Source organism: Malus sylvestris, chromosome 16 (assembly GCF_916048215.2).
Source record: "Malus sylvestris chromosome 16, drMalSylv7.2, whole genome shotgun sequence".
Classification (NCBI taxonomy): domain Eukaryota; kingdom Viridiplantae; phylum Streptophyta; class Magnoliopsida; order Rosales; family Rosaceae; genus Malus; species Malus sylvestris.
In genome coordinates, this window is record NC_062275.1 from 458289 (window position 1) to 483729 (window position 25441).

The 25441-nt window shown below is 40.3% G+C and overlaps 2 protein-coding genes across 2 annotated transcripts; one reads left to right on the plus strand and one right to left on the minus strand.

Annotated features, from left to right (window-relative positions):
- The first annotated feature begins 1432 nt into the window (after positions 1 to 1432).
- On the plus strand, positions 1433 to 4546 carry LOC126608453 (BTB/POZ domain-containing protein At3g19850-like). Its single transcript, XM_050276328.1, has 3 exons — positions 1433 to 1625; positions 1723 to 2847; positions 3964 to 4546. The coding sequence occupies exons 1-3, from the start codon at positions 1530 to 1532 to the stop codon at positions 4390 to 4392; spliced, it is 1650 nt and encodes a 549-aa protein (XP_050132285.1). The 5' UTR covers positions 1433 to 1529; the 3' UTR covers positions 4393 to 4546.
- A 15476-nt stretch (positions 4547 to 20022) lies between these two features.
- On the minus strand, positions 20023 to 24395 carry LOC126608716 (uncharacterized). Its single transcript, XM_050276707.1, has 12 exons — positions 23594 to 24395; positions 23179 to 23295; positions 22883 to 23075; positions 22545 to 22711; positions 22261 to 22435; positions 21999 to 22060; positions 21690 to 21771; positions 21512 to 21569; positions 21173 to 21297; positions 20904 to 20981; positions 20738 to 20808; positions 20023 to 20459 (listed from the first exon to the last, which is right to left on the minus strand). The coding sequence occupies exons 1-12, from the start codon at positions 24091 to 24093 to the stop codon at positions 20390 to 20392; spliced, it is 1698 nt and encodes a 565-aa protein (XP_050132664.1). The 5' UTR covers positions 24094 to 24395; the 3' UTR covers positions 20023 to 20389.
- Positions 24396 to 25441: the final 1046 nt, after the last annotated feature.

The window sequence follows — 25441 nt, forward strand, 5'->3', positions numbered from 1 at the left end:
TTTTTTTTATAAAAATAATAAAATAAAAAGTAAAGTGTGAGAGGAGGAGGAGAGGAGGAGAGGAGGAGAGGAGGAGAGGAGGAGAGGAGAGGAGAGAGGAGGAGGTGATGAAAAGTAGGTGGTCTCTCGTCTCATTAAGAAGCGGTTATATTTGTCTATCTGGTGGGCCCGCTGTTCACATGTATAAGTGTTTGATTGGCAGAAAAAATCCTGAAAGTGAAGGGAACCCGCATAATATATTAATATGTGACAAAGGAATATGCATTTAACAATTAATTGAGAGCAACCTTTCTTGACTTGCAGAATAAGAATTTGTCATATGCAAAATGACAAAAATATCCCCTCGTTATCTTTTTATCTCTTTCTTGTTGGACGTGGATTTCCTTTTGTTTTATTTCTTTTCTTGTCAGAAAAAAACTCTGTACCATTCATATTTTTTTACTTAAAAATCAATCCTAGTATTATTTATTTTACCTTTTATTTTTTCATAATCGTTAAAACTCAAAATTTTCAAATATTTTTCACTAATTTTCCTTTTATTTAAATTATGAATATCTTTTGTGTCTCAAAGTTTTTAAATAATGACACAATACCCGACACATTTTGATTTTCAATTGACATGTCATTGCTGGGACAGCAATTCCACTTAACCAATTCCACAAATCATCGGAAGTGGTCCGCAAAATTCTTCGAACAACATAAAATTTTGCAAAAGGAAGAACCAAACAAGTGATTGTTTTTAGATAGTACTATTCACACACATTTATTTTTATTTTTTAATATTTCTTTCAATTTTTTTGGATTAAATAAATTGAAGAAGATCAATGCTAAAAAATTAACAAGTGTGGATGGAAAGTAAAAATAAATGTATGAATAACACTATTTTTTTTACATTTTCAGTGAGTAATTTGCAATTCAAAAGCGAAGTCTTTTTGTTTCTCCTCTTTTACATGGAGAGAAAGTTCAGTTTTTAGAAGGGCCATAATAAGACAACTCTCGCATGGAGTTCAGTGAGATGAAAATACAACAAGACTCGTACTTTTGTAAAAAGTAATACAGATATCGTGATACTCAGTCAATCCGACTCAAAATTTTATCTTTGTATGGGCAAAGATTCACGGATTAACATAAAGCACATTGGTTCTGTTTGTATCTTTGCATGGGGAAAAGGTTCACGGATTAAATTAAAGCACATAAAACAATGTTGATCAGTGATGATGCTACTAAAAGGTCAAAACTTGTACCCTTTTATTTATCAACGGAACAATGTTGGCTGTTAAAAAATCAACAACAACAATAGTTTCTACTGCTAGCGAATCACGGTTGAACATATATTCAAATAATTGAATTTTTAATTACAACTTGGATACGTGTTCATCCGTGATTCGCTAGCAGCATATGCTGCATCCAAGCTTTCTCCTTTATTTATTAATACGAGGGACACGCACTTGCCTTCTGGCCCATGTCTTGTGCCACCACATGCAAATCCCTTTCCTTGCCTTTTAACCATTTTCTGACGGTCCGTGTTTATGCAAATAGCAGCAGCAGCAGCAGCTGCAGCGGCCATGCCTCACCTCTCTGATTTACAAATCTACATTGGTCAGCAAACATTCTTCGTCAATGAGGTAATCAAATAACGAAAATTCTATAGCGCTCCGGAATATGAATGGAAACGATCCATTATTTCTCTGTCTAAAAGTTTACAGCGCACTTCTTTTGCAGGAGATTTTATCAAAATATTCATCAAGGTTGAAGAAGATGATCAAGGAAGAAAGGAGAAGAACCCAGATGAAGAATTCCGGGATCAAAATCGATGGCTTTCCGGGAGGCCCTGACGGGTTCGAGTTAGTTTCTCGATTCTGTTACAACAATGGCAGAATCACACTCACGGTTTCAAACGTGTGCCTACTCCACTGCTCTGCAATCTTCCTTGGCATGACCGAAAAGCTTTCGCCCCGCAATTTGTTGCAGAAAACAAGTCATTTTCTTGAGGGACTTTTCGAGTGGTCGTTCAAAGACGTACTAGTCTGCCTCAACAGCTGCCGCTCGTTCTTCGACCACGCAGACTCGTCCGGTCTTTTAGACAAACTCATTACTGCACTGCTTGCAAAGATCGCTCAGAATTCTGACGTGAGCAACCTCATTGCCACGTCGCCTTCGTCTTCGTCTTCTCCGGAAACTGCATCTGGGTTCAGACTTTCTTCCACCCCGGAATCCCTCAGGCCGAGCTCGTCCAGCAGAGCATGGTGGTTCGATGACGTGGCCGTTCTGCCACCAAATATCATTGAGAAACTCCTCCAGATTTTAGGTGCTTACGGACCCGAAAACAACAGCTTGATCCTCACCAGATTCCTCCTCCACTACCTGAAAATCTCTGCCCAGAAAAAACCCGGGAACTCGAAATGCGAGCTCGGAGGGCTCGCCAACACGGCGGTTCACGGCGTGATCTTGGTGGGCAAAAAGGTCTTTTCCTGCAGAGCTCTGTTCTGGGTTCTGAGGATTGTGTCTGGCTTTGGAATTAGCAAAGAGTACAAAGTCGGGTTGGAGAGATTGATTGGTGGGATGATCGATGAAGCCACGCTGGATGATTTGCTGGTGTCGGGCCACGACAGGGGAGTTTATGATGTTAATCTCGTGATTAGGATGTTTAAAGTGTTTGTTAATGGTGAGGGAGTTTCAGTGCAGAGGTTGAAGAAAGCTGGGAGGTTGGTTGATAAGTACTTGGGTGAAATATCACCTGATCAGAATCTCAAGATTTCTAAGTTTCTGGGAGTTGCAGAGAGCTTGCCTGATTCTGCCAGGGACTGCTTTGATGGGGTCTACAGAGCCATTGATATCTATCTTGAGGTAATCACTCCATTGCCATTACCTTAATTCTTTACTTTTTTTTTTTTTTTTCTTCAAATAAAGAGTGATTAGTGGGATTAGATTTTCGTAAATGGTCGTGTGCGAGACATCTATCATCTTTCGAAGGAAAGAGTCTGAAGGGACCATTACACCCATAAACCTCCGTCCCTTCTCTACCAAATTTATTGATAGGAAATGAAAATAAACGAAAAATATACAAACAGAGGGATTCTACCAAGCCTCATAAAGACAAAAACAGTATGCTTGTATTGCGCTAATGTTTCTCGACGTTCCGTGACAATTATACCACGTCACTTATTATTATTATTTTTATATATATTTATATTATTGGTCTGCGACGCAATGTCGGTGGCAAAAGAAATTAAAGAACATAGAAAGCTTCTTGTCTCCACGGCTAGATGGGGAAAAGAAGGGCATGTTAAAAAGATTGAAGGGGTCAGATAAAAGTAGCTCTTCTTACTATATGGGACGAGAGGGAGTGATTCAATTTACTTGAGGAAGAGGGAATATCATAATCTGTTGATGGGAAAGGAGGATTGTTTAATTTGTTTCCATTAGGCATTAATATTATGTATTCACATGATTTATGGCCCATATGTTTTTGGCATCCACACACCGACTCATTGATGTGCTTTTCTTTTGGACTTTATTCATTTTCAGGTTTTTTTTAGTTAAATTAGTCTTTGAGATTGCCATAATTCTTCATTTTGATCCATGAAGTTTAAAACCGATAGCAATTGTCTCTGAAATTGTATATCATCAATCATTTTGGGCTTTCTGTGAAAAATCTCTATTAAATTAGGAGTATTTTTGTTAAATTAATCTCTCAACTTGCACTGGTGGTTTCTTCAATATAACGGAGATTTTTTTACATAATGATCAAAATTATTGACGATGTACAATTTCAGGACCACTTCTATTGATTTTTAATCTAAGGTGCCAAAATGAGAAGTTATGTCAATCTCATGGACTATTTTTAGCTAAAACGCCTTCATTTTCATGATATCAGAAAATCTTTTGATCCTTCACATTTTAATTTTTTTTAGTGGAATTGGTTGGTTGTTAATCGTGGATTCTGAATCGAATGTGTGGCAGGCTCATCCAAATCTTTCATTCGAAGAGCGGTCGAGATTATGCAGATGCTTAAATTATGAGAAGCTGAGCTTAGAAACATGCAAAGAGCTTGCCAAGAATCCTAAAATCCCACCAAGGGTTGCTATTCAAGCGCTTATTTCTCAAAACACCAAAATAACACCACCACCACCACCTACACCGCGAAAACTAGTTGTAAATCAGAGTCAGCATTTCTGTTCCGATATTGTTTTGTACAAGGACGGGGGTGAGGGAGAAGAGAGCTCGGCGGAAGAGGATTCGGCGTCGTTAGACTTGCAGAGGATGCAATGGAGGGTGGTGGAGTTGGAGAAACTGTGCAGGCAAATGAAGGGGCAAATGTCAAGGATGGTAAAACACAATGCCTTGACTGCCACTCCGACTCACAACAGATCTCTGCCTAGACTTTGTTGAATTTTCATGTTTCAAATATTACCGAGGGTAAAACCGTAAAAGTGTGTAATTATTTTTGGTGTATTCTCCTTTTATTTTTCATATGGAGATCAAAATGTAATTGGGGTTATTGCTTGTAATTATATCACCACCTCATAAAAATAAGGTTATTTCATATCTAGTGCAATAGAATAGGAAAGTTAACAGGATCAGTTTTTTCTAAAGAAAACTAATGAAAAAAACTTGAATGTTTTGAGTTTTAACGAAAATAACAAAAATGTGTTGTAAGTGAATAGTACCGAATTGACTTTTTAAAGTAAAAATATAATTTTTCGTTAAAATATACAGTATCATAAACTTTTCGTTAAAATTCAATTTTTTCTATTGACTTTTGGGGCAAAGGTGTACCATGGAACAACGTCCTTTACCTCATAGTGTCGAAAAGATATTTTGTTTGATAGTCTGCATAGTCTGAAAACATCAGATATAATTGAGTGGAATAATAAAAAAGAGAGCTTCTCGCGTGTGTATTATGTACAGCCTTAGAAACTTTAATGACAAACTTCCGGTATTGTTCACTTTAACGAAAAATCATATTTTTACATTAAAAAATCAATCATGATACTATTCACTCTACCCTTTATTTTGTCCTTATCGTTAAAACTCAAAGTTTTCAAACTCTTTTCATTAGTTTTCCTTAGAATTTTCCCTATGACCTCCTAATTTAATCCAACAAAGGATGACAAAATAATTGCAATTAAATGCACAGGCAAAGATTTTTTTCAAAAAAATAATCAGTTGATGGCTGCTACGGTAGTTCATTCTTTCAGAAGCTGAAAAGACTAACAAAGATATTTTAGCTTTTCTTTGATTACCATCGTGTGATTCACACATGTAAGGAATCAAATCCCGAACTTGCAGTGTAAAAACGGACCTAGAATTTATTCCCGACCATTAGGTCATTTTGTAGTGGTTAAATGCATAAGCAAATATAAAGTTTTTAATTTGTGTTTTCGTATACGTGATTGCCTAGTTGAGGAAAAAGACCAACCAAGAAATTTGAAATGGCAAGTTGTGGCTAGCGTTGTCAGATGGTACGTAGACCATTGGCTTAAAGCTGTATGGTAGCCTTGTATCATACATGTGACCTACTAATATTGCCAGTACATTGGATAATCCCGTGATTACACAGCAATCTAACCATCGATATACATCCATTCACAATTGTGAAATTATTATTGAATTAAAGCAAACTGATCAAAATGTGTGCTTTCAATTTCAGAGATTAAGCGTACTTTGTCAATTAAATGTAAGGCCGAGTTTGGTTGTTTGAGAGTAATAATAGAAAAGTTGACAAATAAGTCACCTTTAATGTTACTCTACATAACCATACATTAGATTTTCACTTCATACGTCTACTCATCCAGTTTCGAATACACCCCATGAACGTTGGCAATGTTTTTGATTGATTTCCTAATGAGTATTGTTTTACCCATTCCAACTAATCTGAATGGTCCTATTGTTTCCTCCATGATGATAAGGGGCTAAAAGCTCTACCGCTTAAATTTTTGTTTCAAAAATAGATAATTTTATTTCAGTCGGCGAAGAAACGACGAATTTTTAACATGCTTGGAGAGCCAGTTGATAATTTAATTCATGTAGATACTCGTTCAACATCCCTTATTCATAAATCTGAAATGATCATGTTTCAAATCTTATTTGCCACATGATCATTTTTATTAATATGTCTTCGATATTCAATTATAATCAATTAGCGTTTGGAATTTGAATTTAATTTCTGAGTCATCTAATTTTCCACGAGGAAAACAAAAAGCATACATTATTCATACAGCTTCTGGATATGAAATAGTTTGCATGAATTCGAAAGTTTCGAAGCAAGGTATTCTAAATTAAGGAATTCCTTGTTCAAAGCACTTTCTAAAAATTCTCGCCTAGCGTCACCACTCTGATTAATGCTTGGGCATTTGAAAATTAAAAAATGACACCAAGAACGCCTAGGCACCCGCCTGGCCTGCCCAAACATTTGCCTAGGTTGCAACTTACTTAAATAGAAAATAGGTAACTTTCATTTTGCATTTTATTGTTTACAATAAATTTTAAGAGACTTATTGAACACTTAAATAAACACACATTATATATTTGCTCCCCATATTTTCATTATGTTCCAATACTTCATAATATATATGTCATTCTATTTTCTAGTTTATGATGAAATTATATATATGTTAAGTATAAACAAACGCTTATTTACATGAAATACAATAGATTTATTTAAATCCGCTTAATCTATTAAGGCTCCACCCAGCTGCTTAGGCACTAAGTCTTAACCCGTTGCCTGACTAGCGTCTAGTGTTTTTTAGAACATTAGTTCAAAGTGAAATGGCTTTAATTAGTCAATCGATCTTTTCACATGAGCGTTTTAGCTTTGCGTAAGACATTATCTTAATCGTTTCGATCTTCCAATACAAAACAGAACAAAACCTATATGTTCTTTGTAAAGTGAAACATGAAAACGGTCCCTTGTCTTTGGCCCCAATTTAAGCTCAAACTTTTTTCTTTTCCTTTAATCATGGATTATTAATTAATTAGTAAATTACTAATCATGTCCCCATGGGATTATAATGACGCTTCTATGATGAAATATTATATTGGCATGCATCTAAATTTAATTATTAAAAATAATTTAAAGGTTAGCTGGGAGCATGACATGACAGGTTTTTGCTTCGTTAGAAAATCAGATTGGCAAAGCAGGATGAGGATCCTTTTCGGATTCTCTTTGAAATGATCTGGAATTTTTAAATTGTGTCCGTTTATCGTACATTGTACGGTTAATTTTTGTCAGGTACTGTTTATATTTAATTTTAAATAAAAATATTTAAAATAATTTATGATAATACAATGTACAATGAACGGACACAATTTAAAAATTCTTAAGATCCTCACAAAGAGAATGAGAAAATTCTCATTCGGCAAAACACACCTTAGAATATATTAGAGAAGAGCGAATAGTTAAGCCTACTTCCTTGATAATTAATAATTAAATAACTAGTATTTGTTAAAAAAATAAATATATAATTAGGAGTTACACATTTAATACTTCATTTCTGTTCGTCGCAGGAATCTCCTGGCAGACGAGCACACAGCTCCCCTGGGAGAATGGCGTCGGTTGAGGGTATCTGTCGTACTTCTGCTTTCTTCTTGGGCTCGCTCGGGCAAGCCTTTGTCGGGCAGATCTTGGTCGGGCAAGACACACTTCGGGCAAGGCTCGTCGGGCAGTTCTGAAAGAGAAAGACAGAGTTAATTTGAAAGGGTGCCTTCGTGGGGCCTTAGATGTAGGCCTTAAGGCTCACAATCAAGATTAACTTTGTAATGCTCAGGCGTGCCACTGCCATCTTCAGTATGGCAGATGTTGAATGGGTGTTAAGCTTTAATTGAATATGTATACGCCCGAGAAACCAAGTTAGATATAACAGGTGCCTTTGTGAGGCCTTAGGTATAGGCCTTGAGGCTTCCTGTCAAACTAAACCAGCGCTTGGATGTATCATATTTGGCCTTTTATGGTTGCCAGAGTTTTATCACTATTATACCTTTGATTATCTGAATCCAAGAGGTAGGACGAACCCAAATGAGTGCCTTTGTAGGGCCTTAGGTATAGGCCTTGAGGCTTCCCATCAGAGTTAATCCCTATACTCGGACCAACTAGATCGCAACATGAAATGAAGCTAAATAGATGCCTTCGTGGGGCCTTAGGTGTAGGCCTTGAGGCTTTCTATCAGAATTCACTCCCTGCTTAAGCCTTTTCTATGAATCAAAATATAATAGCAACGAAACGGAGAAATAGATCGATTACTTGCGCCCCAAGTAACTTCGGACTTCTCGCTTATCAAGGATTGTCGTGGATGGGTTGAGTCCACATAGAGTTCTTTTTTATGCCTTGAGGCCAAGGACTTTTAAACTGATCTTTAAATTACATGCCCGCCGGGCTTAAGACTTAGATCTGATTTGAACTCTGACGCGATTCAGATCGAATCCAAGTGCTGAAGACTCATTTTCACTATGACTTTGCTAGAAATAACTTGTATATAACTGGGAATATATAACATGTTATTGTGCTTTTTAAGAAAAAGAAAAGACAAAGACAGAGCAAAGATAGTCGGGTAAGTTTGAACCTTATCGGCCAAGGCTGAACTTCTTACAAAATCTATCTATGTAGCTCTGTCAGAGGTCTGAAAGCTTTTAGAGGGGTTGACGAGGGAGAAGAGGATACAAAATGAATCGATACCACCATGAACGAGGTAGCAGAGCTATTACAGGGGTTTGGGAAGGGTTATCCCGAATGGGATGAAGGCTTGTGCTGACTACAGCTTCGTTGAAGGCAAATCTGGCTTGAGCAGAGTTTTGGCTTTTGTTTGTTTGTTTGAGTGTCCTTAATTCTGCCTTCTCTTCCTCCTTTTATAGACGGCTTCAGCTTGGGTTCCTGTAGCAATGGCGGTTGCCCGAATGCGGTTTGGTGATGACTCACTATCTTTTTTACATGAATGCCACCAATAAAGTACTTTATTGGGCTGTGCAGTGACTGAATAACCTACCCCCTGTGGTCTTTGAGCAGGTAAGCAGGTGGCCTTTGTAATTTGTGCCCAGCCGAAAGCCTCTTTCCTGCCTCCTAAGTTTTCCTCTGGGCCTTGGGTTTGGGTCGACTCTCTCTCTGGCCCAAAGTTCAGATTTTATCCCGAACAGTGCCCCCTTCAATTGATGTTAAGGTTGGGATCCCAAGCGCCAACATTAAATGAATAACAGCATGCGTGTCCTTTGAGCTTCTTGCGACCTTTAAACTGCCTTCCGGTTTTCTATAAAATCTGGCTTTGGAAACCCTTCATCCACCTTGAATCCCTCCGTCTTTCCACTGAGAAATGGGTTCCTCAGGTTTTGAGTGGAGTTTCCTGAAACTCCCCTTTCGTGAGAAAAGAAAGTTTTCATTTGATGATTGCTACCTCCAACACCTTTGGTCGATCACCCATCTACCTCCAACACCATTGGTCAGGCGGTCTCCTCTTGATGACTGATCTTCCCACCACTTGTGGTGATAAGTTGGGCTTCATCATCATACATGGTGAAGATCTTGTAGGAGGGTCCCCTACCAAGCTCATGTTGGCCGCAGAACCCGATCACCTGATTGGGTTTCAACCAAGAAGATAGCGGGAAACCAGTTGAAGACACCAACACTTTCAGAGGGGATCAAATGTAATACATAAGATTTGGTATCTTGTAATCTCATCAATTTGTCGACATGAAATAAGTATTTTTATCTATTTCTGCATCTCTGCCCTCTTTAAATGTTTGGATGAACAAAATACCGTATGCGAATTTCTACGGTCTGTCTTATTCTGCTCCCTCTTCGATATAGCAATCCCTAACATCCCATAATGTAGGACAATATTTCTTCAAGAATTTTGCATTAATAGGGTGTTTCTGCTCACTGCCTTCGAGGTCTGCCAGATAATATCCTCCTTTGTTCAAAACCCGACTAATAATAAAAGGACCTTCCCATGTCGGGCTCCATTTCCCGAAGCCACACAGCTGAGCGCCTAGCGGGAGGACCGTTTTCCACACTAAATCTCCTTCCTTGAAAGACTTTAACTTCACCCTTTTGTTATAAGCTCGGGCAACAACAATCTTTCCTTCTTGAATCTGGTTCAAGGCTTCAATTCGGGCTGCATCCAGATCTTCAATACCTTGACACATGGCTTCGATATATTCTGCACTATGCAACCCAAATTGGTTTTGAATTCTTACGGAACTGACGTTGATTTCCATAGGAAGCACTGCATCTTGCCCGAAAGTCAAGGCATAAGGAGTCGTGCCTGTCCCCGCTCTTTTAGAAGTCCGGTATGCCCACAACGTGTTCCCTAGCATCTCATGCCACCTTTCTGGACTATCAATCACCATCCTTTTAATAATGTTGACCAAGATCTTGTTGCTGGCCTCTGCTTGCCCATTTGACTGAGGGTTGTATGGACTGGATTGGATCATCTTTATTTTATACTTGCTTGCAAATTCTTCAACCTCCTTTGAAATAAAAGATGGCCCACGATCCGTTACTATAGTTTCAGGCACCCCATACCTGTGCACGATCTTAGTCTCAATAAAATTCTTGACCACGGCTGAAGTTATAGATTTTACTGCCGATGCTTCTACCTATTTGGTGAAGTAATCCGTTGCCACAATTATGAAAGTATGCCCCTTACTAGAGGCCGGATAAATCTGCCCGATGAAGTCCATTGCCCATCCTCGGAACGGCCAGGGCTTGACCACCGGATTGAGAGGTACTGATGGTACGTGCTGGAGAGGTCCATGTCTCTGACATTCTTCACATCCGCGGGCATAGGACTTACAATCTTTTTCCATGTCGGGCCAGAAATAACCATACCTTCTGAGTAGCCATCTCATCTTTGTTCCTGCTTGATGTGCTCCACATATTCCCTCATGTACTTCGGCCATTACTCTCATGGATTCTTCTAGGCCTAAGCATTTTAATAGCAACCCGTCTGGGGTCTTTCTCAACAGATTTTTTGTCCACAATACATACTTGGTTGCTTGCTGCCTGTTCTTCTTACTTGTGGATGAAGAAGGATCTTTCAGATACTGGGTAATAGGTGTCCTCCAATCTTCCACCTCGGTCTCTAGAACCATTACATCCAGACTGAACTTCCGATCTAAGATAGAGGGAAGGTTTCTTGTTTGGATCTCAACATCAACACCATACCTCCTTTCTTGCATTGGTACTCCTGAAGCTAGTTGCGCCATTTCATTGGCTGCTAAGTTAGATCCTCTAGGAATATGATTGACTGATATCTCAGACTCCCACAAACCTAGCAGTTGTGTTGCTGCCATATAGTATCCTGCCATAGTGATATGTCTGCATTTGAACTCGCCATTTAGTTGATTTATCACTAACTCTGAATCACCAAAGATCTCTACTTCAGTTGCCCCCAAGTCCATCAGGATTTCCAGGCCGATAATCAATGCCTCATATTCCACCCGATTATTGGTATTTTCTTGATAATCAAGTAGGAAGGAATAGTAATGATAAACCCCTTGAGGGTTTATAATCACAATTCCAGCTCCTGCTGCCTTCTGAGTGTAGGATCCATCGAAATATAGCTTCCAAGGTGTAATCCAAAGACCTGCTACTCTCCTTATCTCTTGCTGGATCCAATCTTCTTTGCCCGAAACATCACTTCTTGGTGGGATCCAAACATTAGCAACTTCTAAACTTCCCGGGATATTGATTTCCTCGCTTTGAGACTCCTGATGTTCGGTCAGGAAGTCAGCAATTGCCTGGCCTTTAACTGCCCTCTGGGGTATGTACTGAAAACTGAATTCTGATAATGCTAGAATCCACTTCCCAATCCTCCCTGCTAGCATAGGTCTTGACAACATATACTTTATCACATCTGTTTTGGCGATAATGTGCACATGACAAGGTAGCATGTAATGCCTTAGCTTGCTGGCAGTAAAATATAGAGCCAAACACAGTTTTTCCACCGGAGAATATCTTGTTTCTACCTCGGTCAGAATTCTGCTGAGGTAATACACAGCCTGCTCTTTTCCTCCTTCATTATTCTGGGCTAGTAGACTCCCAATTGACCTTTCCGATGCAGAAATATATATTTTCAATGGCTTTCCCCTTTGAGGTGGCACCAGCACTGGTGGGGAAGTTAAATAAGCCTTGATGCTATCAAATGCCTGCTGGTGGGTTGGCCCCCACTCAAAATTCTCCCTATCCTTCAATCTCAGTAGTGGAGTTAGCGGCTGGATTTTGCCCGCCAAATTGGCAATGAATCTCCTTAAGAAGTTGATTTTCCCTAGCAATCTCTGAAGCTGTACTTTGTTGGTAGGTGGAAGTGACTCTAATATTGCCCGAGATTTATTTTTGTCCACCTCCACACCTCTCTGATGCACCAAGAATCCCAAAAAATTGCCCGCTCTTACTCCAAAAGCGCATTTCTTTGGATTCATCTTCAACTTGTGGATCCGCATCCTCATCAATGTTTACTTGAGGTCCACGAGATGCTGCTCTTCTGTCTTAGATTTCACCACAATGTCATCTATATACACCTCCATGCTTTGGCCAATTAAATCATGAAAAATGGCATTCATTGCCCTTTGATACGTGGCGCCTGCATTCTTGAGCCCGAATGGCATGACCAAATATTCATATGCCCCCACATGACCAGGACATCTAAAAGCTGTCTTATGAATATCCTCTGGCGCCATCTTTATTTGATTGTAACCGGCATTTCCATCCATAAACGATAAAACTTTATGCTTTGCTACAGCATCTATGGATAAGTCAGCCATGGGCATGGGATATTCATCCTTTGGTGTGGCGCTATTAATATTCCTATAATCAACACAACACCGTACTTCTTTTGTTATAGCTTTCAAAATGGGTACAATGTTGGCTAGCCACTCTACATATTTGGCTGGTCTAATAAAGCCAGCTTTCACCAGCCTTTCAATTTCTTCTTTGACTTTTTCTTCTATCTCCTTTGACATCCTTCGTGGTGCCTGCTTGACAGGTTTATATCCTTCCTTGATGGGCATTCTATGTTCCACCAAGGCTGGGTCTAATCCTGGCATCTCGGTGTAATGCCAAGCAAAACAATCTTTGAATTCTTGCAAAAGAGAGATAATCTTGGCCCGATCCTCAATCCTTAATAAACCGCTGATTTGAATTGGTCTCGGATCCTTTTCTGTGCCTAGATCAATAACTTCCAATGGATCCTGGACTTCTGGAGGTGGCTTATCGGGTTCTGCACACAAAAATTCAACTAACTCCGGATTCTCGGGCAGACCATCTGGCTCGTCTATGTCGTAAACGCATTCGGCCATTTGAATAGCCTTATCTAACTCCTCTGCGCAAGATTCTTCCTCATTTTCCTGCTGGCTGGTAGAAACTTTCCCCTGCCACTCCTGCTCTTCTTTATCCAAAAGCTTTTCTTCCTGTCTTCTTCCCTTTCCATACACCAACAGTCTTTTAATCAGGGATCTGACTGCCATGACCTGATCTTTCTTCTTTTGTTCGATCATTGATGGTATAGAGAGTTTGGTATAAGACAGGGTCTCTCCCACTCTTCCTTGGTAAGGAGCATCCCTTGTTCTAGAAGCTTTCGGGCCGTCACCTTGGTAGGGCGGCCGTTCTCATCAGCTCCTAAACATTTCAAAATTCCCACGTTGGGATTGTAGAAATTTGCTTCTGCAACATTAGCTGAGGGGAGGAACGGCCGTGATTCGGCCTCTACCAACTCCCAAAAGCTTGATCCTTCAGTACTTGGCTCGTGGTATACAGCCACTTGTTGATGAAGAGTAGAAGGTATGGCTAAACTTTGATGAATCCAATCTCTTCCAAGTAGGGCCCCGTAAGTAGAAGTGCAGTCTACTACAAAGAACGCCAACATTATTTTCTTGGACCCCAGATCTACCTCCAAAGGTAATATCCCATGAGTCCTGGTGATGGCACCTGAAAAGCTCGAGACTGTAAGGTTTGTGGGAATAAGATCTTCAGTGCTTCTCCCCATCCTCTTCATCTGCTTGGCTGGCAATATGTTAACAGCCGCCCCTCCATCAATCAAAATTCTTTTGACAGGTACACCTTCCAGATGAGCTGAAACGTATATAGGTTTCAGGTGGTTGGCCAACGAAATACTTGGGCGGCTGAACACCATTTTATCTGTGTAAATCCGTAGGGGACCACCTTTAGGTACTTTTGAGGATTCAACCTTGTCTGAATCTTCCTCTGTAACTACCTCCACATTGACGTGAGCCATCATCGGCTCAGTTGTTAAATAATCACCTTCCATGGTAGCGGGCTGGTCAGGCCTGGCGCCAAATATGGCGGATAATACATACGTCATGTTGATGTGGAAGTTGATGGGTTCGAGCAAGTCCTCCTTCTTGCTCCCAATGTGATCCATGAACTCGTCTAACCAGGCCATTGCATCGGCTGGTAGTAAGGGCTCTGGTATCCCTTCCTGTTGTGGTTGATTCATGTCTCCGTACAACGCTTGCTTTGGAACTTCACCAAACGGATCCAAAGGCAAAAAGGGTGGTATCTTCTCATATGCAACAGTTTCCTCATGGGTGGGCCCTGGCCTCCAACCAGGTGTTGGCATCATAGTCAGATCTTCCTGAGCCCTTCTTAAGATCCTATACTTGCCAGGGTGATGGCTTTGTGGCACATGATTCCCCATACCCTCCGTCTTGCCGTTGGCCCTTTCTACTTCCTTCTTACTTCGCCAACGAAGCTGACTACTACTTCCAGATGTTGCCCTCTCTGGCTTTTGATTTTTTGAGGCTTCAGAGGTGATGGGGGTCATCAGGGAATTCATGTAGGCTTTGTGCTGCCTTTGAACCCTTCTGACCATGGATGCTCCCATTGGTCTGGTGGGCTGCCCATCTTTTCCAACTACGTACCATTTCCGTCCACGATATGCAGGAGTTGCTTTCTTAACAGGATTAGCTATCCCATCAGTTCTTCTGACTTCCTTCCCCTTTTGGCCCTTTTGAAGCTGCTCTGTACTTCTTTGGAGTTTGGCTTCTATGTTCTCTGCCCCGTTAGAAACTTCATAGTTCCGAAATACTTCTGACAACGCCTTGGGTTGGGAATCACCTCCTAAACGTTGAAAAACGCTTCGGGAAGTATTTTTTCTTGTTGCCTGCTTAAGCCTTTCGCGGGCTTCTCTTTTAATCAACTCGTGATCAATAAGGACTCCAACTGGGGGAATCTCGAGTTCACATTCACACTGGCATTTACTACACATAACCAGCCCTTTGATTATGGCAGCCTTTGGGTACTCGGATGGTTTGCCTATCTCTTCCGTAGGTCGTGTGGCTAGTTTCCCTTCTTCTTCTTCCCTTATAATTTTCCCTTTTCCTTTCTCTACCCAGGTCATGTTGAGCATGTTTACCGGGGCTTCAGAAAAGGGCAACACAGGGTTGACTATGACTACCTCATCTGGTTGGGTAGCCCTGTGTCTTTCTCCTTTGGGAGGAGCCAAACCTGTCTCATTTCTAGAGCCTAGGGAGACTTCATTCAGTCTCTGTAGCATTTGAAACAATGTATTCTGTAAATCTTCTGGCATGGTTATCTTTATCTTCAGATCAGAGGATCCCACCGGGCGTGCCAAAACTATGTTCGTCGCAGGAATTTCCTGGCAGACGAGCACACAGCTCCCCTGGGAGAATGGCGTTGGTTGAGGGTATCTGTCGTACTTCTGCTTTCTTCTTGGGCTCGCTCGGGCAAGCCTTTGTCGGGCAGATCTTGGTCGGGCAAGACACACTTCGGGTAAGGCTCGTCGGGCAGTTCTGAAAGAGAAAGACAGAGTTAATTTGAAAGGGTGCCTTCGTGGGGCCTTAGATGTAGGCCTTAAGGCTCACAATCAAGATTAACTTTGTAATGCTCAGGCGTGCCACTGCCATCTTCAGTATGGCAGATGTTGAATGGGTGTTAAGCTTTAATTGAATATGTATACGCCCGAGAAACCAAGTTAGATATAACAGGTGCCTTTGTGAGGCCTTAGGTATAGGCCTTGAGGCTTCCTGTCAAACTAAACCAGCGCTTGGATGTATCATATTTGGCCTTTTATGGTTGCCAGAGTTTTATCACTATTATACCTTTGATTATCTGAATCCAAGAGGTAGGACGAACCCAAATGAGTGCCTTTGTAGGGCCTTAGGTATAGGCCTTGAGGCTTCCCATCAGAGTTAATCCCTATACTCGGACCAACTAGACCGCAACATGAAATGAAGCTAAATAGATGCCTTCGTGGGGCCTTAGGTGTAGGCCTTGAGGCTTTCTATCAGAATTCACTCCCTGCTTAAGCCTTTTCTATGAATCAAAATATAATAGCAACGAAACGGAGAAATAGATCGATTACTTGCGCCCCAAGTAACTTCGGACTTCTCGCTTATCAAGGATTGTCGTGGATGGGTTGAGTCCACATAGAGTTCTTTTTTATGCCTTGAGGCCAAGGACTTTTAAACTGATCTTTAAATTACATGCCCGCCGGGCTTAAGACTTAGATCTGATTTGAACTCTGACGCGATTCAGATCGAATCCAAGTGCTGAAGACTCATTTTCACTATGACTTTGCTAGAAATAACTTGTATATAACTGGGAATATATAACATGTTATTGTGCTTTTTAAGAAAAAGAAAAGACAAAGACAGAGCAAAGATAGTCGGGTAAGTTTGAACCTTATCGGCCAAGGCTGAACTTCTTACAAAATCTATCTATGTAGCTCTGTCAGAGGTCTGAAAGCTTTTAGAGGGGTTGACGGGGGAGAAGAGGATACAAAATGAATCGATACCACCATGAACGAGGTAGCAGAGCTATTACAGGGGTTTGGGAAGGGTTATCCCGAATGGGATGAAGGCTTGTGCTGACTACAGCTTCGTTGAAGGCAAATCTGGCTTGAGCAGAGTTTTGGCTTTTGTTTGTTTGTTTGAGTGTCCTTAATTCTGTCTTCTCTTCCTCCTTTTATAGACGGCTTCAGCTTGGGTTCCTGTAGCAATGGCGGTTGCCCGAATGCGGTTTGGTGATGACTCACTATCTTTTTTACATGAATGCCACCAATAAAGTACTTTATTGGGCTGTGCAGTGACTGAATAACCTACCCCCTGTGGTCTTTGAGCAGGTAAGCAGGTGGCCTTTGTAATTTGTGCCCAGCCGAAAGCCTATTTCCTGCCTCCTAAGTTTTCCTCTGGGCCTTGGGTTTTGGCCGACTCTCTCTCTGGCCCAAAGTTCAGATTTTATCCCAAACAATTTCCCTTGCCTAGCGTGGAAGGTGCAAAACCCAGAATTTTGTTTTGTTATATCATCATCACTTCAAATTTATTTACTGGCTCTAACTTTAAGATTTGACTGCATTATTTATGCCTAAACAATTTTGCAAGTCACAATGTATGTCATTTTGGGATGGACAAATGAAAAATGTAGGGTTATAGGAAGGAGGTGCAGATGCGTTTAGGATAGTTGGTCAAAGAAATGTACCGCTCTATGCAGTTTCTATGCCAATCAAGTTAATTAAGATTTAGTATATCATCGAACACTATGTCCGACTTCTACCATATAAAGATAAAAACACCGTGTAAAATGTTAAATGCACATTCAATTTGGGTCGAATAATAACATTATAATACTATGTAATAGCGAAAAATCACTAGCTAGTAGCTACCCAGAGCATAAGTATTTGGATTTTGGAGTCTAAAGGTTGGAAATTTGAAGGGTTAAATGGAAGAGATGATGGATGGGCAAGTGAAAGTTCACCAAAATAGCGTGTCAACTGAGTTCATCTCCGAAACATACGGATTCTCTCATATCCGTCTATCAGTCATCATGCGGTCAGAAATCATTTTGATTTTTTTTTTAAATATAAACATAAACAGTATTTAACGAAAGCACGCACAATAAATGATTAACGGCAAAGATGAATTGATATCTCCTCATCGCTCCCCCACACTACCCGTTCTTCCCAAAGTAAACTTTATCACTTGCGTAACTTTTGGTCCAACTGAAAGGCGCTTCGTTTCTATTTCTCCGCCAGCAGCCAAGAAGTATCGGGGCAATATCGTAATTAAGAACGCAGGTAGGGGTATTCTTGTCGGAACCGCTTATTAGAATGCACTTACCTTTTTATCATCAGAAATTGCAAAAAAATTTCTTTGTAACCAGAACATGAATGGTATGTCACGTGTTTTTGTATAGTGGTGGAAAATTTTATTTTTTAAGTTATTAATTTTTTAACACACACATCTCACTATTGTATAATAACACGTGGTGTACCACCTTGTATTCCGATCACATTGAAAAACCTCTCATCATAAGTGGTTAAACGATGTCCTAAAAGAGCTGGAGAGGGCAACGACGTCATTGTCATATGGGTTGGATAGGTTGAGTAACAGAGTGAACGAGATGTTTGATGGTGTTTTGCGTAACAAGAACCATATGACGGAGAACGTTAGAGTTAGCGGAGTGGGGAAATAGCCATGAAAGCTTAAGGGCTGGTTTGGCATTGCTGTGCTTCGAAAAAAAAAAATGATTCTGCTGTATTGTGAGAATAAGCTCATTTTTGCTGCTTCATGTTTTCAGATTTTTTTTCCTCCAAAACTGTAAAAATAAGTTGTTTTTAAGTATTTACCAAACACATTTTTGAGCTCAATTTTTTTTTATAAAAGCACATCAATATCAATCCAGTATTAAGGCAAGCTAGAAAGCAAAACCACAAATTGCAAAAAGATTGAGCGAGCGACATGTCGTTTGGCTTGTAAATGGTAATTGTTGTTGTCCCATAATCTGATTGTCCTAACCTCTTAATACAAATGTCAATTACAATTTAAGCCATTTGAATTGTAAGTAAAACTCACTTCCAAAAGTCCAGTGCCTTTTTAGTTCAATGAAAACTTGAATTGAACCTTTTTTCATTATGAATTTGTATATGTCTAACCATCGAAAATAGTCCACGATTCACCTAATTTAATTGTCAAATACGCAAGCAAGCAATTTCTCATTAAGAATGTCTTGGGGTTTTTTTTCTTCTGTTGAAGTCTCTGTTTTAGTTTTATGAAACAAAGGAGGGTGTACCAAATTAGGGTTTATGATGGTGTATGTGTATGATATTAGGTAACAACATAATATGACGACATGTTTGCATTTCGCTTTCTTTTTATCAAATCTGGAACAGTTTATAACTTTAGATTAGTTTTTTTTCTATTATTAACTTATACATTAAACAACGAACGTATTGCCTAATATTCATAGTAAATCAACTAGTTATTGATCTAGTAGTATCTTCCAAATATTGAAAGATATATTAAGTTCAAATCCTCTGTCCCGTTGGTTAAAAAAATATATTTTATAATGAAGTTTAGGGTTCAAATATCTCATGAAATTTGGGAGGGAGAAGAGGTTTGCCCAACTTTCTTAAGTCTCAACTTTGTGACTTGTGAGAGGGATGAGAAAGATCACGAGAGAAGTGGAAAAGCAAGTCCCCACGCCAACTGTGCAGCTGCAAATTCCGCATGTTGTAAATGTGCGTGTCATTAGTTCTCTTTATTTGCTACCAAACCCACCGCTGGATAAGGGATAACCCATGTGTTAGGGACCTAGGGTGATGGGTTTTATTGGGAAAGGGATCCTCTCTCGATATTCCACATAATTCTCTTTATCAAAAAATCCGGATCCTTGAAATTTGATTCAATGACTAAAGTTATTATAACTTTTAAAGTGAACATGTGTTTTTAACCGTTAAATCAAATTTCAAGGATCCAAATTGTTTGATGAGGAGGATTAGGTGGAAAGGATCCGAGGGTGACCCCTTTCCATTTAATTGCGTTAGAGAGAGGTAGTAAAAAGTCTCACAAAACTTTTTTTAATAAAAAAAAAAACTTAAACAACTTTACTTATTATTCATATTAACAACATTTTGTATATTGTAAGGACAAAAGGCCAAAAAAACAAAAGGGAGTCGCACTTTCTGAAGATTTTGAACAAAAAATTGTCCTTAATATAAAAAACGTGTCCTTAATGATAAAGAAAATTGTTTAAAAGTTTTTGAATAAAAAAAGAAGTTCTACAAGGGACTTTTTATTAATTTTCTAAATAAACTAAGCATATCAAAGAAGCAAACAAATCTGAAAGGATAAAATGATACTGATGATACCAGTCATCTTCATTTACAAGCGCTCAACAGAAACTCTCGGATTCTAATACACACTACTTCTCTTTTGGTTACATAAACAGTATTCCAACACAGCCAGTTACAAGTTACAAGTTACAACAAAGCTGTATTAAATTTTCTTCTGCAAGACGTGGACAGGCGAGCAACTTCAAGTTATGCACTTTCAGAGGTTTTACTGTTACAACGAGTCTAACGAATTCATGAGATGCTGCTCCGGATGGGTTGCGAGCAACAATGCTCTCAATTGCAGGTGTGTTCTACATCTTCCTCAGCGAACGGTATTGCAACCGAACATTCTCTCCAGTTCCAATGATCTTGAGCAAGTACCTGCAAGAATACGAGGACAAGCATGCTCACTCACACGGTCACACCCATCTTTACTGTTCCAATAATCACTAGAAAAGGCAGCGATCCTACAGACACGTTCAAGGAGCAGCTCTCCTTGACTTAAAATTAACACACACACACACACACACCCAATCAAACAAGCGTGCTCGCACCAGATATGGATAGGTGTAAATTGTAGACTGGTGGGTAATAACGCAACGTGAAAAAAATAAGCACATTACATGACAAAAGCAAACAGGTTAGTAATGCCAACTCACCAGCCATTGAGACACTGGGATGTGATGACCGCTTCCTTGCCAACAAATTTTTCTGGAGTCCTCCTGTTCCCCTGCATAATTAAGTAGTCACTTTACAAGTCCTACTTGAACCAGAAGGACCATGATGGCCAACAGGCAATTTTGATAAGCAACGCAACAAACCCACCTTAATTACCACTTTTTCATTCACAGAAAACGGGTACTGCACCCCACGAATCCCATCATCACCAACATCTCCATTTTCCTGCATAGCACAAAATATTATTCAAAACAAATGCTTGAAACATGGGTGTTGGTACACATAATCTGTTAAACCTTTCCCATGAAGTCCCCGTTAACAAGATATTAAGTTAGTGATGTTTTGATGATGGCTTGCTTGACTTCAATAGCGTAAATGGACTATGTAACAGAATATCGAGTATTTTTATTACACACCTTGTTTGGTCTTCTTGATGAATCCATTTGGTCAACTAATTCTTTCCGACGCTTTCGGACAGTCGCATTATGAAATAGCCTTCGATCATCCTCATGCTTCACTGCTGCAGCTGCGGCTCTAAGCGCTGTTGAGGAAATGGTTTTATGTCATTATACAAATCAAAACCACAAGGAATGTATTGCTAATAAAAGTAAAAGGGAATGTAGGTGTAGCTAGATGATCCACAACTGAAAAATTTAATGTGTGAATTTGTATGCTTTTAATGTTTCAGAAAGAGCATGAAATAAAATGGAATAAGAACTTATTTAGGAAGCACTAAAAAGAAAAATGGAATGTACCATGATTAGGAACCAAAGACCCGGTCTCAATATCTGCACCGCAGAGGGTGCATCTTGTCTGTGATGGAAAAAAAAACAACGTTATGATTCTAGTCCCTTCCAGTCCAAATCCCTGAGCCACTACAGAGCAATTATAGCAGCATTTCTAATATTCCTTCTAAGAGGATAGCCTACTTACTGTTTCAATGACTCTTCTCAACATGAGACCACCAAATGAATGCCCACAAGAGACTAACATCGCATCTTCCAGGAATGACCCACTAAAGCATTTATAGATCATGCAGAAAAAGGTGAAAAAGACAAAACTTTATCACATAATCGAACTGAACATTATAAGAACAAAAACATGTAAACTTAATGAACAAGTGTACGAATTTCCAAAGAAAGGACTTCTTTCGGAAATATGAAAACAGTGAGACTCAATTTAAAAGGCAGGGTATTTGCTATGAAGGTAAGGACTTAAGTTCAGAGACAAATAACAACTTACGATAAGGGATCTGAGAGAACGCTTCTTAAAGATGGTTCCTTGTTTAAATTGTTTCGAGCTACCTGAAAATTCAAATTCCATAATACAAAAGCTATCAGCCTGGGCCATGCATGGGTTTAAAGATTAACAATTGCCTTTTTGATTAATCCTGTCAACAGTTTTCTTGAAAGACTCCATCATTATTTGCTTTTTATATGTCATTATATTCTCTTTGGATCTCTATGGGCTTGCTGTGCATCAGCTACTTGAAGATAAAACTTACATAAGTGTTATCAGAACGACTGCCCAATACATCTTCCTCAGCAGAAAGATCATCCATAAACTGGCTTACAGATATTGGGACATAGCTGTGGGGAATAACATGACCAGCTGCTGCAACTGGAGAACAATCTAATATAGCGTTACCTTGTGGCATGAGCCTAAATGCAAGCGATGTCCTATAAACATGAAATGCAATTAGGTTAATTCCAAATGAATTTCTGATAATATGATTGAAATGGTGGATAAATAAAGCACAGCATGAGAAGGCAACCAGACAACTTGTACCTCCCACCACTACTAATGCCTGAAGAGTAATCGGGAGCAGCTTTATACGGTGCAGCTGGGCGGAGGCCAGCAGTAGCATGGCTGAGTGCCTTACCTGTAAGTAGTAAAAGATCCCCAGCAGCTGACCCACCATCTGCTAGGTACCAACGACCATTGGGGTCACATACCTGAACAAAAAATAGTTTTCACAAGTAATTTTGAGCAATCACGAAGCGAATGATCTTCTTTCAGAAGGGTTTAGAAGACAATTGATACAAATGACAATAAGATGTAAAGCTCATATATGCAAATAACTAATCAATCTTCTAATACCAGAGAATCAAGTAAAAGAAGGGCACCTGTATACCAGGACTATCTGAGGAAACCAACGTTAATAATCCCTTCTCAACTTCAGCATTCATTCCTGGCTTCCCTCCCCCAATAGCACCTTTTCCATTTTGCAAGGAAGCATTTGAGTATGTTGCAACCAGAATTGACGACGACACCTCATTAGTGGGCAATGGAGTATCGTCAAGCAAATGGTTGAAAACACTGCAAAGCACAGGTGTTACATGAGCAGATACAAAAATGGTTAGCACGAAATCTAAAAGAAAAGTATAACAAAAGATTAAAGAGCCAACATCACCATCCTTACTCGCTTCGCAAACGAAGATGCCTAGCTACTGCACACAAAGCCACATGGGCCGCCTTGCCCATGCACCTAAAAATATCCGCCATGCACGGTGGGGATGAGTCCCAATCTTCCAAAGCCCTGCAACAAGTGAAGCTCCTTAGACTCCCAAATCTCAATTCTCCGAGGACAACGATGCCAAGACAGTTATTGCAAAGCTCAATTCAACAAGAAACGGACAGATAAATTAGTACACAAACAAAGAATCACAATTTAAGCTCATAGCTAAGTGCAATGTAATTAGCAATCACAATGTGAAACTCGAAAAAGGCGAATGCTTTGGCCGGAAAAACACACATTGCAACCTGCAGTAATCACCAACACTGCAACACGCCCTAATTCAAATTTCTAACAACGAATTCAAAATTACGCAAAATACCTCCCAGCTCTGTACATGTGAACTCCACGGCTTCCTTTCCCAGCACCGAGCTGAGCTCTGCTCCTAAAATACAACCTCGAGGCTTCCAAGCCGCACCGCAGGAGCGCCGTGTCTTCGCTCCCCAATTCGATGACAGCCGCATTGTGCCTCGTCAGAGACCCCGAGAGCGCCTCCACCGCCCTCACATACGACCCACCGGGTGCCCCGTGGTACGGGGCAATATCTGAGAGCCGGACCCTCGCGAGCTGGCACTGAATTGTCGGCGCAGGCTCGCCGGACGGGTGGGCGGCCGCAATCGGCAGCACGTGGTCGAGAGGAGGCGGCGGGACAGGAAGAGCATGGCGGTGGAGAGGCGAGGGGTGCTGCTGGGAGTGTGTAGGGGTTGCCGTGGGTGATCTAAGGGCGGTGGGGGTGGTGGTGGTGGTGGAGGAAGGGGGAGTAGTGATTGAGTGCGACGGAGGTGCTGCAGAAGTCTGCTGCTGCATCATGATCACAACCATCAATCATTCTGAAGCAGCTTGATGTTTGCTTGCTATCAATGAAGTGGCTTCAAATTTCCTTATTTTCTAATTTTTTTGGTTAATTTCTGAAAATCATTTTTCACTTTCTAGGAAAGTTAAAAAAAATCTGAAGTGTGAGTGACTGGTTTTTTATTTATTCTTTATTTATAATCAACAAAACAACCCCATGGAAGAAAAAAGGGGAGTTTTAGTTTAGGTTTAGGGTTTTTGCTGGAGAATACAACTCCAAGGACCGTGACAAGAATCTGCGAGGAAGGAGGAAGCTCTCTCTTGTCATTGATGCTTTAAAGGCATTGTTCATTTTAAAAGTTAAGCAACTTGCCATGGTTTATTTATTTATGGCCTAATCGGATAAATGGTCCCCGTAGTCAACAGGTATTCGGATGATAGCCCCTGTGGTAAAAAAATTCGGATTTAAACCCCTGTGGTCTAAGTCTGTTAGGATTTATGCCCTTCGGTTAAATAATGCTGACGTGGTTGCCACATATATGCCACGTGGCAAAAATAATAATTTTTAAAATACCTGAATTAAAAAAAAAAAAAAAAAAAAAAAAAAAACGCAGAAACCCAGAAAATCCCCCCCTCCCTCCGCCCTCCGCCCGTTCCCCCACCCCGCCGGACTTCTTCTCCTTCTTCTTCTTCTTCTTCCCGCCGGAGACCAGCTCCCCCCCCCCCGACGGAGCCCTCTCCCCGCGCGACCCTCCTCCCTCTCCTTCTTCCTTCTTCTTCTTCTTCCCGCCGGTCTCCCTGCGCGACTTCTTCTTCTTCTTCTTCTTCTTCTTCTTCTTGTTCTTCTTCTTCTTCTTCTTCTTCTTCCCGCCGGAGACTAGCTCCCCCCTCGCCGGAGCCGTCTCCTCGCGCCCTCCTCCCTCTCCCTCTTCCTTCTTCTTCTTGCAGATCCGGTTTGTTTGTTTTTTTTTTTTTTTTTTTTTTTTTTTTTTTAATTCAGGTTTTTTTTAAAAAAAAATTAAAAATTATTATTTTGCCACGTGGCAGCCACGTGGCAGCCACATCAGCATTATTTAACAGAAAGGTTTAAATCCTAACAGATTTAGACCACAGGGGTTTAAATCCTAACAGACTTAGACCACAGGGGTTTAAATCCGAATTTTTTTACCACAGGGGCTATCATCCGAATACCTTATGACCACGGGGACCATTTATCCAATTAGGCCTTTATTTATTTTTCGAAATAGGACAACCGGCGGTGAAGCTACGACGACAGTTCATTTTTTCAAAAACCAAAAAGACTTGTAGAGCTAATTCAATCTTCATGGATTCATCAACGTCAATAATCTAGGACGATTTACATAAAATATAGGTCTGA